Source organism: Chiloscyllium plagiosum, chromosome 3 (assembly GCF_004010195.1).
Source record: "Chiloscyllium plagiosum isolate BGI_BamShark_2017 chromosome 3, ASM401019v2, whole genome shotgun sequence".
NCBI classification, from domain to species: domain Eukaryota; kingdom Metazoa; phylum Chordata; class Chondrichthyes; order Orectolobiformes; family Hemiscylliidae; genus Chiloscyllium; species Chiloscyllium plagiosum.
Window position 1 is genome coordinate 133,540,657 of NC_057712.1, and position 18,434 is coordinate 133,559,090.

At 43.0% G+C, this 18,434-nt stretch overlaps 1 protein-coding gene across 1 annotated transcript in view; it reads right to left on the reverse strand.

Annotated features, from left to right (window-relative positions):
* Nucleotides 1–18,434, reverse strand: part of LOC122540182 (dynein axonemal heavy chain 8-like) — a 1,320,893-nt gene that overhangs the window by 690,400 nt on the left and 612,059 nt on the right. Inside the window, exon 31 of the mRNA XM_043675532.1 lies at nucleotides 12,449–12,562. Within this exon, the coding sequence (XP_043531467.1) occupies nucleotides 12,449–12,562 (114 nt within the window). The remainder of the gene's footprint in view (nucleotides 1–12,448; nucleotides 12,563–18,434) is intronic.

Sequence of the window (18,434 nt, forward strand, 5' to 3'; positions counted from 1 at the left end):
GGGGTCTGATTGAGACGTATAAGATTATGAAAGGATTGGGCACTCTGGCAGTAGGAAACATATTTCACTGATGTGTGAGTGCCGAACCAGAGGACACAGCTTAAAAATACGGGGTAGACCATTTAGGACAGAGTTCAGGAGAAACCTCTTCACCCAGAGAGTGGTGGCTGTGTGGAATGCTCTGCCCCAGAGGGCAGTGGAGGCCCAGTCTCTGGATTCATTTAAGAAAGAGTTGGATACAGCTCTCAAAGATAGTTGAATCAAGGGTTATGGAGATAAGGCAGGAACAGGATACTGATTAGGAATGATCAGCCATGATTATATTGAATGGCGGTGCAGGCTCGAAGGGCTGAATGGCCTACTCCTGCACCTATTGTCTATTGTCTATTGACCATTTGCAAGATCAAGTCAAAGCCCTCATAGTTTTATCAGCCCATAGCGCTGCTCTTTCCTTACAGAAAGGTGACTAGTGGTAGTTTGGGTGGGGACATTTTCCAAAACAACAGTTTCAAAGATCTTTTCAGGTATCTGTGAATCGGGTGCAACTTGAATCCAGACCTCTTGTCTCAGAAATTGTACCATAAGAGCCCATGGGTAGTGTTTTAACTTGAGGGTCATCACACCTCAAGCAAGGGGAGAGATTGAGGAGAGTCCATTACAGTAACCTCAGCTAATGCAGAAATTGAAACCACGCTGTTGATGTCACTCTGCATCATAAACTAGACATTGAGCCAACTGAACTAAATAGACCTCCATTTGCAACAAAATGTTGAGGGAAAACATTCTGTTTATTTTATTTTCTTTTCTTTCTCTTTTTTCTTATTTTTACCCCTGCACCCATGTTCTGTGTGTGCAGGCGTGAGACACAGTGAAAGACACAAGGTGCATGAATCTTTATTCAGTTTCCACCACCAGGAAGAAAAGAAACACCCAAATGGCCGGTGACAAGCAATGCCCTTCACATCAAAGGGCAATGCTGTGTGATCAAACAGTGAAGGGGAGGGCAGGGATTAAATCAAAATCGAGTTGGAGGGGGAAATAATGCACTCCACTCCCTGCGGCGCCCACCTCTCCCTGAACAACTCCAGGGAGTTGGTGGACACCGCGTGCTCCTTCTCCAGAGACACCCGGGCTCTAACATAACCACGGAAGAGGGGGAGGCAGTCGGCCCTAACAACCCCCCTCCACGGCCCGCTACCTGGACCTGTTTATGGCCAGTTTAGTCAAAACATTGTGTTTAGACTGCCTAAGAAGGGAGTGCTTTTTTTTCTCTCTTTTTTTTTCTACCATCATCTCTGAAATAACTCCAGAGAGTCTAGTATCCCATCACCAAGACCCCTTTATTCACATGTGGAGAGTCCTGGACACTGATGCAGCTTCCTTAGAGCCAACTCTCAGAGTGAACAGGATGTCTGACATTCCTGTTCTTTTTTCTCCTTTTTTTCAGAACCTCTGACTCTCCAGTTTTTCTTTTCTTCTTTTTTTTTCAGAACCTCTGACACTCCTTTTTTTTTGGTCTGACATTCCTCTCTTTTTTTTTACCCCCACACTACCGCCTAACTGCTGTAGTGCTTATTTTATCCCCTGCACCCATGTTCTGTGTGTGCAGGTGTGAGACACAGTGAAAGACACAAGGTGCACAAATCTTTATTCAAATTTCCACCACCAGGAAGAAAAGAAACACATGACTAGCCAGTGACAAGCAGTGCCTTTCACATCAAAAGGCAATGCTGTGTGATCAAACAGTGAAGGGGAGGGCAGGGATTAAATCAAAATAGAGTTGGAGGGGGAAATAATGCACTCCACTCCTTGCGGCGCCCACCTCTCCCTGAACAACTCCAGGGTGTCAGTGGACACCGCTTGCTCCTTCTCCAGAGACACCCGGGCTCTAACATAACCACGGAAGAGGAGCAGGCAGTCAGCCCTAACAACCCCCCTCCACGGCCCGCTACCTGGACCTGTTTATGGCCAATTTGGTCAAAACATTCTGTTTTTTTTTTTCTTTTCTCTTTTTGTGTGTGTGCAGGTGTGAGACACAGTGGAAGACACAAAGTGCACAAATCTTTATTCAATTTCCACCACCAGGAAGATAGGAAAACACCCGGGTGGCCAGTGACAAGCACTGCCCTTCACATCAAAGGGCAGTGCTGTGTGATCAAAACAGTGAAGGGGAGGGTAGGGACTAAATCAAAATAGAATTGGAGGGAGAAATAATGCACTCCACTCCCTGCGGCGCCCACCTCTCCCTGAACAACTCCAGGGTGTTGGTCGACACCGCGTGCTCCTTCTCCAAGGACACCCGGGCCCTAACGTAACCGCGGAAGGGGCAGGCAGTCGGCCTTAACGACCCCCTCCACGGCCCGCTACCTGGACCTGTTTATGGCCAATTTGGTCAAAACATTCTGTTTATGCTCCTTCTCCAAGGACACCCGGGCCCTAACGTAACCGCGGAAGAGGGGCAGGCAGTCGGCCTTAACGACCCCCTCCACGGCTCGCTACCTGGACCTGTTTATGGCCAATTTGGTCAAAACATTCTGTTTATACTGCCTAAGAAGGGAGTGCTCATTGTTGGCAAGTGGACTCTGATTGGTCGATCACAATTAGGTTCATGATAGTGGTGTAACAATCACTTGTCAGAGATTAATTAACTCCATGGGTTAATTTATTTAAAATAGTAAATTATATTATCAGTGATAGATCAGTCATTAGAGCAACCAACTGGTTTTAATGTGTGCAATGAGGAACTCAAAACAGACCACGTGCCAATAGTCACGACATTGAGCTCGATTTAGAATCATAGAATCCCTACAGTGTGGATCTGCCAAAGGACAGAGCTTCATATTTTTTGACAGGAGATTCCAATCAGGGCTCTTTCAGAAATATGGAGCTTTACTTCCATTCCCACAGTTCTCTCCAGTACAATCTATGCACCCTTTTTCAGAGTACTCAGCTGAGATATTCTGAAATTTAAAGGTCCAGAATTGTAATCAGGTAGGTAGGATGGCAATGGGTATGATGCCAAGCAAATAGGGTGTAAGATGTCAGGTCAGTAGGTTGCCAGGGGCAAGGAGGTGCCAGGTAAGTGATGCAGTGTCTAGGATTAGGTTTGAGTGTTTGCAAGAAATCACATTCATGGAGGGTGAGGGAGCAGGGGAAGAGGGTGTCATGTCTAGGGGTGGTGGGATGTTAGAGAATGAATCAGATCCACCAGGAGAGGTGACATGTCTAGAGGGTAGTTGGGTGGGGTTGGAAAGACAAATTGTGCCCCAGCAGATATCCCCATCTATTAACATACTGAGGGTTACCATTAATCAGAAACTCAACTGGACTCGCCACATAAGAGACAAAAGGTTTTTAGTTTTAAAAAGGAGTCATATGTTGGAGCAGGCTTGGTGGGCCAAAGGGCCTGTTTCTGTGTTGTATCATTCTTTGCTCTTTGTTGTGTATCCTGTAACTGCAAATGAGACTCCAGGATTGTGCAAGTGTCAAGGATGTCTCGGAGGAGATATAGAACATTCTGGAGGGAAGAGTGAACAGTCAGTAGCCATCCGTTGGTACCAAAAATGTAGGTTAACAAAAGGGATGAGGTTTTAAAAGCCACATAAAGGGAATTAGTAAGTAAGTTGAAAAGTAGGGACCTCAAATTTCAGGATTACAACCAGTGTCACATGCTACCAAAGTAGATGGTTTCAAATTCATGCAGCATGGAAACAGATCCTTTGGTCCAACTCATCCAAGCCAACCAGATATCCTTAATTAATTGAGTCCCATTTGCTAACACTTGGTCCATACCCCTCTAAAACCTTCCTATTTTTAAACACATTCAGATGCCTTTTAAATGTCGTAATTGTACCAGCCTCCACCACTTCCTCTGGCAGCTCATTCCATACACACACCACCCTCTGCACGAAAAGTTGCCCCTCATTTCCTATTTAAATCTTTCCTGTCTTACCTTAAACATATGCCCTTTAGTTTTGGACTTCCCCTACCTTGGGGAAAAGACCTTGGCTATTTACCCTATCCATGCCCATCATGATTTCATAAACCTATATAAGGTCACCCCTCAGCCTCTGACACTCCAGGGAAAACAACCCCAGCCTATTTGCCCTCTCCCTAAAGCTCAAACCCTCCAACCCTGGCAAAATCCTTGCAAATCCTTTCTGAACCCTTTCAAGTTTCACAACATCTTTCCAACAGCAGGGAGACCAGAAGTGAATGCAGTATTCCAACAGTGACTTAACTAATGTCTCATGTAGCCACAACATGACCTCCTAACTCTTATACTCAATGCACAGCCCAATAAAGGCATGCATACCAAATGCCTTCTTCACTATCCTATCTATCTGAGACTCCACTTTCAAGGAACTATGAACCTGCACTCCAAGGTCTCTTTGTTTGGCAACACACCCCAGGACTTTACTATTAAGTGTATAAGTCCTGCTCTGATTTGCCTTTCCAAAATCAGCAGCACCTCATATTTCTCTAAATTAAATTCCTTCTGCCAATCCTTGGCTCATTGGCCCATCTGATCAAGGTCTCATTGTCCTCTGAGGTAAACTTCTTCACTGTCCATTTCACCTCCAATTTTGGTGTCATCTGCAAACTAACTAACCATACCTCCTACATTCTCATCCAAATCATTTATACAACTGATGAAAAGCAGTGGATCCAGCACCAATTCTTTTGGCACACCACTGGGTCACAGGCCTCCACTCTGAAAAGCAACCTCCATCACCACCCTCTGTCTTTCAAGCCATTTCTATATCTATGTGGCCATTTCTTTCTGAACTCCATGGGACCGAATCCTGGGACACTGGAATGGTTCTAGGGGTGGTAGGACCAGTACAAACTGAATGGGTTACAACTGGGACTTAGTCCTCAGGTAAGTATTTGAGAGTGTGGTTGTGGCAGGTTTAAACTAGAATTGCAGGTGTGAGAACTTAAGCACCGTGGCAAGAAAAAGAGAAACAAGAACAGTAATAAATGAAAAAATATAAAATGCAAAAATAGTTAACTGGATAATCGAGGGCAAGAGGGATACGCTACAAGAAAAGGTTAGATGGGAAAAAGCCAAGCTTAAAGATTTTACATTTTAATGTATAAAGTATTTCAAATAAGGTAAATGAATTGTTGGTGCAAATTGAGATAAATAGATATGAACTTGTAGCCATCGTAGGGATATAGTTACCAGGAGATCAAAACTGGAAACTTAATGTTCAGGGATTTTTGAGCTTTCCAAAAAACAGGTGGGAAGGAAAAGGTAGTGGGGTAGCACAATTAATAAGAGGTGAGAGATAATCTTGGCTCGAATGATGGAGGTAAATATTAGCAAGGGAAAGAAGATTAATGTACAAATTCCCAAACAGTCACTGCACTGTAAGAAAGCATATAAATCAACAAATAATAGGATCATGTACGAAGAATACTGCAATCATCATGAATGTCTTAAATCTTCATGTTGTCTGAGTCAATCAAGTCGGAAAGCCTACCTATGGGAACAAATTCATAGTTGAAATAATTTCCTACAGCAAAGTCACAAAGCCAACTGGGGAACAGCTTATCTTAGATCTGGTAATGGGCAATGAGACAGATTTAACAAATGACTTCAGAGTAAAGATCCTTTACGATGCAGTGATTTTAAAATTATAGAATTTAATATTTCATTTGACTGTGAGAAACTTAGGTCGAATCAACTGTTTTTAACTTAAATAAAGGGAATTATAATGAAATGAGGCTAAGGTTAGCTAAAGTGGACTGGGAGGATTGATTAGTAAGAAAGACAGTAAACAAGGAATGGCAGACATTTAAGAATTCATAATTCTTCACAAAGACATATCCCAGTAAGGAGCAAAAATCCTAAGAAAGGAATAAATCAACTATGGCTAACCAAGGAAGTTAAGAAGAGTATTAAATTGAAAGAAAAGCATATAGAGAGGCAAAAGTCAGTTTTAGGTTAAATTCAGAATCCATCATTACAGAACTAAGAAAGATAAGAGATAAAATAAACTTTGAGAACAAATTAGTGAATAATATAGAAACCGACAATAGACTTTTATCAAATACATAAAAAGGAAGAGAGATTAAAGTGAACACAGGCTGTTTAGAAAATTAATGTTGGGAGGCAGTTATGGAGAACAAGAAAATGGAAAAGGAGTCAAAGAGATATCTTGCATTAGTTTTTTATGGTGGAAGATAATTCAAACATCCCATTAATACTAAAGAATACAAAGGAGGAACTTGTATCAATATCCCTACTCTAGCATTAGTAATGGGATGAAACACATGGGATGAAAAGCAGTTAAGTCCCCAGGCCCTGATGGCTTGCATCCTAGGAACTTAAAAGAAGTAGCTACAGAGATAATGGATGCATTGCTTAAATTGCTTATAATTTTCCAATAAACCTCAGATTCTAGAGAAATATTGGAAATTGGAAAACTGCTAATGTAACAAGCCAATTCAAAATGGGAGGGAAACAAAAAAACTGATAACAAAAGGCTGCTTAGTCTAAAACCAATTGTTGGAAAAATGTTAAACTTAATTATTATGGAGGTAATAGCAGCACATTGGAAAATTCTAATCCAACCAGGTATGTTCAGCATGGTTTCATAAAAGGGAAACCTGAACTGGAGGGGTACAAACATTTGCACGAAGGGTTTGCTAGAGCTCTTCAGGAGGGTTAAACTAGTTTGGCAGGTCGATGTGAACTGAAGCGATGCATCAGAGGATGGAGTAACTGGTATACAGGCAGATACAGCATGCAGAGAGTCTGTGAAGAAAGAGACAGTTGATGGGGCAAGGTTGCAGTCAGTGTGATGAGTTGAAGCATGTCTATTTTAACACAAGAAATGTCAGGAATAAGGATGACAAACTTGGAGCATGGATCAGTACTTGGAGCTATGATATTGTGGCCATTACAGAGGCTTCGATATCACAGTGGTAGGAATGGTTGTTGGATATTCGAGGGTTTAGATGTTTCAAAAGGACTAGGGAGGTGGTAAAGGAGGTGGGGGAGTGGCATTGCTAATTAGAGACAGTATAACGATTGCAGAAAGGGAGGTCATCAAGGGAGGTTTGTATAGGAACATATTTAATTGGGGAGGGAGAATTAAAATGCTATTAGTCAGGAACTGTGGAGTATAAGTTTGGAGCATATATTCTCAGGGAACTGCACAATAGAAATGTGAAGGTTGTTTAGGGAGTACATCCTGTGAGCATTGGATAGGTTTGTCCCACTGAGGCAAGGAAGGGACAGTAGGGTGAAGTAACTTTGGGTGACAAGGGATGTAGAACATCTAGTCAAGAGGAAGAAGGAAGCTTACTTAAGGTGGAGGAAGCAAGGATCAGGCAGGGCTCCAGAGGGTTACAAGGTAGCCAGGAAGGAACTGAAGAATGGACTTTTTAATTAGAATGGACTTGAGGGCTAGAAGGGGGCATGAAAAAAGACTTAACGGGTCGGATTAAGGAAACCCCAACATGTTCTGCACTTACGTGAGTAACAAGAAGATGGTCAGCGTGAGGGTAGGTCCAATCAGAGATTGTGGAGGGAACTTGTTCTGGCATTGGACGAGGTAGGGGAGGTCTTTAACGAAAACTTTGCTTCAATATTCACTAGTGAGAGGGATTTTGTTATTTGTGAGGACAGCATGAAACAGGCTGATATGCTCGAATAGGTTGAGGTTAAGAAGAAGGATGTGCTGGAAATTTTAAAAGACATGAGGATAGTTAAGTACCCTGGGCCAAATGGCATATACCCAAGGTTTCTATGGGAAGTGAGGGAAGAGCTTGCTGCGCCTTTGACAATGATCTTTGCAACCTCACTGTCCACTGGAGTAGTGCTAGATGATTTGAGGGTGGCAAATTTTATTCCCTTGTTCAAGAATGGGAATAGGGGTAACCCTGGGAATTATGGACCAGTCAGTCTTACATCAATGGTGGGCAAATTATTGGAGATAATTCTGCGAGAAAGGATTTATGATTATTTGGAAAAGCATAGCTTGATTATAGATAGTCATCGTGGTTTTGTGAGGGGCAGGTCAAGCCTCACAAGCCTTACTGAATTTTTAAAGGATGTGACAAAACACATTGACGATGATAAAGAAATGGATGTGGTATATATGGATAATAGCAAGGTATTTGATAAGGATCCCCATGGTGGGCTCATTCAGGAGTCATGGCATACAGCGCAACCTGTCTATCTGGATACAGAATTGGCTGGCCCATGGAAGAATGAGAGTGGTAGCAGATTGGAAGTAATCAGCCTGGAGCTCAGTGACCAGTGGTGTTCCGCAGGAATCGGTTATGGGACCTCTGCTCTTTGTGATTTTATAAATGACTTGGATGAGGAAGTGGAAGGGTAGGTTAGTAAGTTTGCTGATGACACGAAGGCTGGTGGAGTTGTGAATAGTGTTGAAGACTGTTGTAAGTTGCAACAGGACATTGACAGGATGCAGGCTGGACTTATAAGTGGCAGATGTAGTTCAATATGGAAAGAGTGAAGTGATTCATTTTTTATGTTGAATTTGAATGCAGATTACAGGGTTAAAGGCAAGATTCTTGTTTGTGTGGAGGAACAGAAGGATCTTGGGGTCGAGGTCCATAGCTTCCCCCAAAGTTGCCGTTCAAGTTGATAGGGTTGTTAAGTAGGCATATGGCATATATTAGCTTTCATTAGCAGGGGGACTAAATTTAAGAGCCATGAGGTAATGGTGCAATTCAGTAAAGCCCTGGTTAGACCACATTTGGAATATTGTGTTCAGTTCTGGTTGCCTCATTATAGGAAGGATGTGGTAGCTTTAGACAGGGTACAGAGGAAATTTACCAGGATGCTGCCTAGTTTGGAGGGCTTGTCTCATGAAGAAAGGTTGAGGGAGCTAGGGTTTTATCATTGAAGCGAAGAAGGATGAGAGGTGACTTGACAGAGATGTACAAGATGATGAGAGGCATAGTTAGAGAGGATAGAGATATTTTCCCAGGGCAGAAATGGCTATCATGAGGGGGCATCATTTTAAGATGATTGGGGGAACGTTTAGGGGAGATGTCAGAGGTAGATTCTTTACATGGAGAGTGGTGGGTGCAAGGAATGAACTGCCAGCAGTGGTGGTCGAGTCAGATACATTAGGGACTTTTAAGCAACTCCTGGATATGCACATGGATGGTAATAGAATGTAGGGTATGTAGGTTAGTTCTATCTTAGAGTTGGCAAAACATCGAGGTCCAAAAGGCCTGAACTGCGCTGTGCTGTTCTATGTTCTATATCTGACTAATTTATTAGATTTTCAAGTAAGTCTCAAATAGAGCGGAACCAATGGAGGTGTTGTATTTGAACTTCCAGATGGCATTTGAAAAGGTTCCTCACAATACGTTACGTCATATGATAAGAGCCGACAGTATTGTCTAATGGTCAGGAAACAGTGAGTGGAGATAAGGAGTTCCTTCTCAGATTCGCAATCTGTGAACAATGGGGTTGCATAGAGATCAATGCTGGGACTGCAGCTGTTAACAATATATACATATATGTTAATGACATGGTGAAAGGAAGCAAATAAGCTGTAGCCAAATTTGTAGACAACACAAATAGGTGGAAAGGTAATTTGCAAGATGGATACAAACAGGTTAGAGGTTACATAAATTTGCAAAAAGTTGGCAAATGGAGTATAATATGGGAAAATGTGATGTTGCTCATTTTGAAAGGGAGAATTAAAAGAACAGAGTATGAATTAATGGAGAAAAACTGCAGAATGTTGTGACACAAAGGGACTTAGGATGTTTGTGCATGAAACACAGAAAGGTAGCACTCAGGTGCCGCAGTTAATTGGGAAGGCTAATGTGATGTTGGCCCTTAGTTCAAGGCGGTTGGAGCATAAGAATATGGAAGTCTTACTGCAACTGTACAAGGTGCTGGTGAAGCCACATCTGGGCAGTTTTGGCCCCTTATTAAAGAAAATATATCATTTCATTGGAGGCAGTATGCAGAAAGTTCAGTAGGATGATTCCTGGTATGAAAGGATTGTCTTACAAACATGGGTAAGCAGGTTGAGGTCAACTAGGAGAAAGTGAGGACTGCAGATGCTGGAGATCAGAGTCAAGAGTGTGGTGCTGGAAAAGCGCAGCCAGTCAAGCAGCATCCAAGGAGCAGGAAAATCAACATTTTGTGTATAAGCCCTTCATCAAGAATGAGGTTTGTGGTTTGGGGCTGGGAGATAAATGGGAGGGGGATGGGGTTGGGGGAAGATAGCTGGGAAAGCGATAGGAGGGAGAAGGTTATAGCTCACATTGGGTAGTGATGAATGAGTTGGAGGCTTGGGACTGGGATAATGTGGGGGATAGGGAAATGAGAAAGATGTGAAATCCACATTTATCCAACATGGTTGCAGGGTCCCAAGGGGAATATGAGGCATTCCTCCTCTAGGCGTCGGGTGGTAACGGTTTGGCGATGGAGGAGGCCCAGGATCTGCATGCCCTTGACGGAGTGGGAAGGGGAGTTAAAGTGTTCAACCACGGAGCGGTGGGGTTGGTGAGTGTGAGTGTTCCAAAGATGTACTCTGAAATGATCTGCAAGAAGGCATCCTGTCTCCCCGATGTAGAGGAGATCACACCGGATGAAACAGATGCAGAAGATGACATTGGTAGAGGTGTTGGTGAATTTCTGATGGACATGGAAGGATCCCTTGGGGCCTTGGATGGAGGTGAAGGGAGTGGTGTGGGCACAGATTTTGCACTTCCTGCACTGGCGGGGAAAGGTGCCAGGATTGGGGTGTGGGCTGGTGGGGAGTGTGGACCTGACGAGGGAGTTGCGGAGGGAATGATCTTTTCAGAAAACTGCTAGGGGTGGGAAGGGAAATATATCTCTGGTGGTGGGGTCCATTTGGAGGTGGCAGAAGTGGCGGAGGATGATGCCTTGTATGTGGAAATTGGTGGGGTGGAAGGTGAGGACTCGGGGGGTACTGTCCTTGTTGCATTGGGAGGGGTGGGTTCAAGACCAGTGGTGTGTGAAGTGGTGGAGATGTGTGGAGGGCATCGTCAACCATATGGGAAGGGAAGTTTTGATCGTGGAAGAAGGAGGTCATCTGGGAATTTCTGAGGTGCAATCAGTCATCCTGGGAATAGGCAGAGGTGGAGGAATTGGGAATAAGGGATGGCGATTTTACAGGAGTAGGGCAGGAGGAGGTGTAGCCCAGGTAGCTGTGGGAGTTGGTGGGCTTGTAGTATATGTTTGTGGTTAGTCAGTCGCCAGAGATGGTGATGGAGAGGTCCAGGAAGGGGAGGGAGGTTGCCGAGATGGTCCAGATAAATTTGAGGTTGGAGTGGAAGATGTTGGTAAAGTTGATGAACTGTTCGACACCCTCATGAGAACATGCGGCGGTGCCAGTACAGTCATCGATGTAGCGGAGGAACAGTTGGGGAGTGGTCCGGTGTAACTGCAGAAGATGGACTGTTCCACATTTCCGACAAAAAGGAAGGCATAGCTGGCTCCCATGTGGAGGTCCATGGCTACCCCTTTGGTTTAGAGGAAGTGGAAGGATTGGAAGGAGAAATTGTTGAGGTTGAGGACCAGTTCAGCCAGGCAGATGAGACTCTATTCGCTGGGGTTCAGAAGAATGAGAAATGATCTTATTGAAATATATGACACTTTTAGGGGGCTTGACAGGGTAAATGCTGTGAGAATGTTTACCCTCATGGGAGAGTCTAGGATCAGAAGGCATAGTTTCAGAACAAAGGGATACCAATTTAAGACTGGGATGAGGAGGAATTTCTTCTCTTAGGCTTGAGACTCTTTGGAACTCCTGCCACAGAGAGCTGTTGGGGAAGAGCCTGCATGCATATTTAATGCTGAGATAGATTTTTGATTGTTTGGGGTTACAACGTAAAGGCAGGAAAGTGGACATGAGGAACATCTGATCAGCCACAATCCGAATGAATGACTGAGAAGGGTCAAGGGGACAAACGGCCTACTCTTATTCAACTTCTAATGGTCTTGATCCAACTGACCTGTGGAGAGAGAAAAACAGAGCTAACGTTTTGAGTCCAATCGCTCTGCTTCAGAACTTCAGTTCTGAGGAAAAGTCACATTGGACTTGAAAAATTGTTTTAAAACTCTTTCAATGCTTCTTCACTGTCACTGGATCATCATTCTGAATCCCGCTTCCTAACAACATTGTGGTGTGCCTACATCACAAGGACTGCAGTGATTCTCAAAAAAAAATCACAAGTTGCTAGAAAAATTCAATCAGGCAGCATCTGTGAACAGGAAGCAGAGTTAATAATTTGGGTCCAGTGACCCTTCTTCAAAACTGAAGAATGTAGCTCAATGCCATGTTCTCATGAGTGATTCATAATAGATAACAAACCACCTTGCCAGTGATGCCCGTATCCCATGACAGGATAAACTAAACACAATAATCTTTTCTAGTCCATTAAATTCCATTGATCTAATATTAGTACAACCTACTTTCTCATATTGTCTCCCATATTTGAGCACTTCTTTCTGAAAAACATCCACTGACTCCAGCAGGTTAGCCTTAAATTTGGGTTGGACTTGCACCAGTTCATCTTGCACATTTCTCTGTTAATACAAGCAATCACAACACAAAATAAAGCAAAAATTACACTGCCAGGTCTTAACAACAGCTTAGTTTGTCTGGCAATTTGATCTAACCAATCAAAAATAAATGAGAAAATGTAAAGGCCAATGAATTAGTGTCAAATTTTGCTATAAAAACCACAAGAACCTATTAGTGGTAATATACAGCTCAGAATCTACAAAAGAAAATTAATCAATTACAACAATAAAGCTGTGAGATAATCATATACAAATGTGCAACATATGTACCATTAATGTATATAAGATAACATACATCAGAAAAAGACTTTCAATAATGCTCTTGGTGTGAGCTTTGGAAATTTTCTTTGGGAATGTTGTGTCAGGTTATATAGTAACTAAAGCGAGAAGAAATACTTTTCAATTAGTTAGCTGATAAATCCGACAAATTGTTGAGCCAAATACACAAAATGTTGATGAAATTGTGCAGGTCTGGCAGCATGTGGGCCATTACATCTCAACTTCAATTCAGATTGTCTGCAGACTCAAGCCTACAGTGGTACTCTTGAAATTGGTTTCAGGAGAACTAACTTCATAATGGGAAAAAAGAAAATTCACATTTCTTTTTTCATTCTGGGCTGTATGCTAATCCCTGATTCAAAACTCTCCATCGCTATATATACCATTATCAAAGATTTGCCAAAATTCACTGAATCCCAAAAAGATTGAAGGATATGGATTTTTATTGAACCTCTAAGAAGTAATTTAACTGAAGTTTAATAACAGCAGTTATTTAATTACTCAGAATGTCAGTTCATGATTCCTTCATGGTAAATTGAGTTACAGCGATAGCATTAGAATTTTTGCAAAGATCTGTAGCTTAGGTTGTGATTCATGTAGTTGGTTAGCTCACCGAGCTGCTGGGTTATCATGCAGACATTTCATTACCATGCTGGGTAACATCATCAGTGCAACTTCCATGAAGCACTGTTGTTCTGTCCTGTTTGTTTTTTATGTGGTCCGATCTATTGGGGTGAGTGTCACTTCTGGGTCTTTGTTCCAGCAATTTGTACAGTGTGTTTGTTGATGGCCTTTTTGGTTGAAAACCAAGTTTCCAAGTACTCTCTTCCATGTCTCTAGTTGGCTTGTCCTAGGATGGTTATGTTGTCATAGTCAAATTGATTGTCCTCTTGGTCTGTGTGGACAATGATGAGGGAGAATGGATCCTGTTGTTTAGTTGCTAGTTGATGTTTGTGAAGTCGGTTGGCTAGTTTTCTTCCCATTTGTCCCATGTAATTCTTGCTGCAGTTCTTGCAAGGGATTTTGTACACCACATTGATTCTACATGTTGTGGATATGAGGTCCTTTGTTATGTTAAGTAATTGGTGTAGTGTGGCTGTTGGTTCGTGTGCTACCATAATATCTAGTGGTCAATATGTCCTGGTTGTTAATTCTGATACGTTCTTCACATAGAGTAGGGTGGTCAGTGTGTTGGTGGCTACGGTGTCTTTTTGGCATTGTCTGTTGGACAGCATTGGTGGACAAAGCTGATGGGGTATCCACTGTTAGCAAAGACTTTGTGTAAGTCTCATCCTCTTCCTTGCGCAGATCAGGTGTGCTGCAGTGTGTCACAGCTTTTTTGAATCGTGGTCTGACACAGCTCCATTTGTGGTCGTTGGGGTGGTTGCTATTGTAATTGAAGATCTAGTCTGTGTGGGTTGGTTTCTTGAGTACTTTGGTTGTAGATCCTCTGTTGGTCATCTGTTCTACCATGACATCTCAGAATGGGAGTTGGTGGTTGTTGTCTTCCTCCCTGGTAAATGTGATGCCAGTGACTATACTGTTAATGAGGTGGTGTGTTTCCCCGAGTCTTTCATTTTTGATGATGACAAATGTTTCATCCACGTATCATATCCGTAGTTTCAGATGGATTGCCACACTACTTGAGGATCCAGTAACAATGAATTCAAGTAACACCATTAGCACAGACAACATACTTAAGCTACTAGACTTACGCTCACCATCCACTTTGGCTTCAATGGCCAGATATACCAATTAATTAACGGCACATCGATGGGCTCTCCCATCTCAACAGAAGCAGTCAGACTAGAAAACACAGCCCTTCTCCCGATCAAACCAGAACTATGGATACAATACATGCATAACTAAGTCCTTTACCTCAGAAATGAGTCAAGTGAATAGAATGTGTACTGCTTTTAAAGAAATTGAACATTTTTGAAATGAAACCAAAACTGTGCACAGTACTACAGATGCAATCTCATTAACTTGGTTTGATATGGAGGTGCTGGTGTTGGACTGAGATGGACAAAGTTAAAAATCGCACAACACCAAGCCATAGTTCAACAGGTTTATTTGGAAGCGCTAGCTTTTGGAGTGCTGATAGCTACCTGATGAAGGAGCAGGGTTCTAAAAGCTCATGCTTCCAAATAAACGTGTTGGACTATAACCTGGCACTGTGTGATTTTTAATCTAAACTAAGTTGTTTACTAAGCCATTTCATAGGGCAGTTCAGAATCAACTGCCTTTTCCATCAGGCAGTAGATATAAAAGTTTGAATATACCTACACACAGATTCAAGAACAGCTATTTCCCTGCTGTTATCAGACTTTTGAATGGATCTCCCAAATGTTAGTTCTGATCTCTTTTTCTGCAATTTCTCTGCAGGTGTAACAGTGTATTCTGCAATCTGTCCTGCTACCCTGATGCATTTTGTAAGGTATGAACTGCCTGTATCGCATGTAAAACATCACTTCTCACTTTATCATGGTAAATGTGACAAAAATCAATCAATCAGTCATGAGGGGCATAGATAGGGGTGAATAGCCAAGGTTTTTTTCCTAGGGTGGGGGAGTTCAAAACTAGACAACATAGGTTTAAGTTGAAAGGGGAAACATTTAAAAAGGGCCTGATCAATGGGAACTAGTTGGACCGAAGGGTCTGTTTCCACATTGCATAACTTTATGACTCTATGACATACTTACAGCATCAGGGCCTGTTTCAAAATTTGGAGGATTGACCACAGATTAGACATGCAACAGCCTGAAACAGTCATACTTGTGGAAGAATATCTTACAGATGCATCACCATTGTTGAATATGCTCTGTCCCAGCAGTACAGTGGCATAAGATCAGGAGGGAGTTCCCCTGGGTGTCCTCAATATTACCCTTGGATCGCATGAAGTCTCATGGCACCAGGTCAGGCATGGGCAGAGAAATCTCCTTCTGATTACTCCCTACAGCACCTATCCCATCCCTTCCATTGATGAGCCACTGCTCCTCCATGTTAAATACCACTTGGAAAAGCACTAAGGATGGCAAGGGGGAAGAATGTACTCTGAGTGATGGACATCAATGTTTATCAAGAGTGGGTTGGTACACCACTTCTAAACAAACTGGCCAAATGCTGAAGGACATACCTTCTCAGTTGGCCCTACTGGGGACGAGAGAGACTCACAGTTGGTGTGTTGCCTCCCGGGAGCCAGTTTCCATGATGACTCTGATCGTGTTTTTGGGATCCTTCGGGGGGAGGGAGAGCAGCCCCAAGTCGTGGTCCACATTGGCACCAATGACATAGGTCGGAAGAGAGATGGGGACTTGAGGCAAAAATTCAGGGAGCTAGGATGGAAGCTTAGAGCTCGGACAAACAGAGTTGTTTTCCTGGTTTGCTGCGCATGCCACGTGCAAGTGAGGTGAGGAATAGGGAGAGAAAGGAGTTGAACACGTGGTAACAGGAGGGAGGGTTTGGAGTTTTTGGATAATTGGAGCTCTTTCTGGGGTAGGTGGGACCTCTACAAGCAGGATGGTCTTCATCTAAACCAGAGGGGTACCAATACCCTTGGTGGGAAATTCAATAATGCTATTAAGGTGGATTTAAATTAATACAGCAGGGGGATGGGAACCAAAATTGTAGGACAGGTACAGAAGAGGATCAGAGTAGGGAGTCCCAAAATCAAGTATCTGACACTGGCGAGAACCTGGTTTGAAGTGTGTGTACTTCAATGCGAGGAGCATCCGAAATAAAGTGGGTGAACTGGCAGCGTGGGTTGGTACCTGGGACTTCAATGTTGTGGCCATTACGGAGACATGGATAGAGCAGGGACAGGAATGGCTGTTGCAGGTTCCGGGATTCAGATATTTCAGTAAGAACAGAGAAGATAGTAAAAGGGGGGAGATATGGCATTGTTGATCATGGACAATATTACAGTTGTAGAAAGGATGTTTGGGGACTCGTTAACTGAGGTAGCATGGGCTGAGCTTAGAAACAGGGAAGGAGAAATCACCATGCTGGGAGTTTTCTATAGGCCTCCGAGTACTCCCAGAGGTGTAGAAGAAAAGATAGCAAAGATGATTCTCGATAGGACTGAGAGAGGCAGGGTAGATGTCATGGGGGACTTCAACTATCCAAATATTGACTGGGATCACTACAGTACAAGTACTATAGATGGGTCACTTTTTGTCCAGTGTGTGCAGGAGGGCTTCCTGACACAGTATGTAGACAGGCCTACAACGGGCGAAGCTACTTTAGATTTGGTACTGGGTAACGAGCCTGGCCAGGTGTTAGATTTGGAAGTAGGTGAGCACTTTGGAGACAGCGATCACAATTCTGTCAGGTTTATTTTAATGATGGAAAGAGATAGGTGTACTCCACCGAGCAAGAGTTACAGCTGGGGGAAGGGAAATTACGATGCAATTGGGAAAGATTTAGGAAGCGTAGAATGGGGAAGGAAACTGCAGGGGATGAGCACATTAAAAATGTGGAGCTTATTCAAGCAAAAGCTCCTGTGTGTCCTAGATAAGTATGTACCTGTCAGGCAGGGAAAGGAAAGAACGCGTGAGCCGTGGTTTACTAAGGAAGTGGAATCCCTGGTCAAGAAGAAGAAGAAGGCTTATGTTAGGACAGAATGTGAAAACTCAGGGCGCTTGAGGGTTACAAGGAAGTCAGGAAGGACCTAAAAAGAGAGCTCAGAAGAGCCAAGAGGAGACATGAGAAGTTGTTGGCGGATAGGATCAGGGTTAACCCTAAGGCTTTCCATAGGTATGTCAGGAATAAAAGAATGACAAGATTTAAATTAGGGCCAATCAAGGATAATAGTGGGAAGTTGTGTGTGGAGTCAGAGGAGATAGGGGAAGCACTAAATAAATATTTTTCGACAGTGTTCACTATAGAAAATGAAAATGTTGGTGAGGAAGATACAGAGATACTTGCATCTAAAACTAGAAAAGATTGAGGTTCACAAGGAAGAGGTATTAGAAATACTGCAGAGTGTGAAAATAGACAAGTCCCCTGGGCCGGATGGGATCTATTCTAGGATCCTCTGGGAAGCAAGGGAAGAGATTGCCGAGCCTTTGGCATTGATCTTCAAATCATCATTGTCTACAGGAATAGTGCCTAAGGACTGGAGGACAGCAAATGTGATTCCCTTGTTCAAAAAGGGTAATAGAGACAACCCTGGTAATTACAGACCAGTGAGTCTCACTTCATTTGTAGGTAAAATGTTGGAAAAGGTTATAAGAGATAGGATTTATAATCATCTAGAAAAGAATAATCTGATCAGGGACAGTCAGCACAGTTTTGTGAAGGGTAGGTCGTGCCTAACGAGTCTTATTGAGTTTTTTGACAAAGTGACCAAACAGGTAGATGAGAGTAAACAGGTTGATGTGGTGTATATGGATTTCAGCAAGGCGTTCGATAAGATTCCCCACAGTAGGCTATGATACAAAATGCGGAGGAATGGGATTGTGGGAGACATAGCAGTTTGGATCAGTAATTGGCTTGCTGAAAGAAAACAGAGGGATGTAGTTGATGGAACATGTTCATCGTGGTGTCCAGTTACTAGCGGCGTACCGCAAGGGTCGGTGTTGGGTCCACTGCTGTT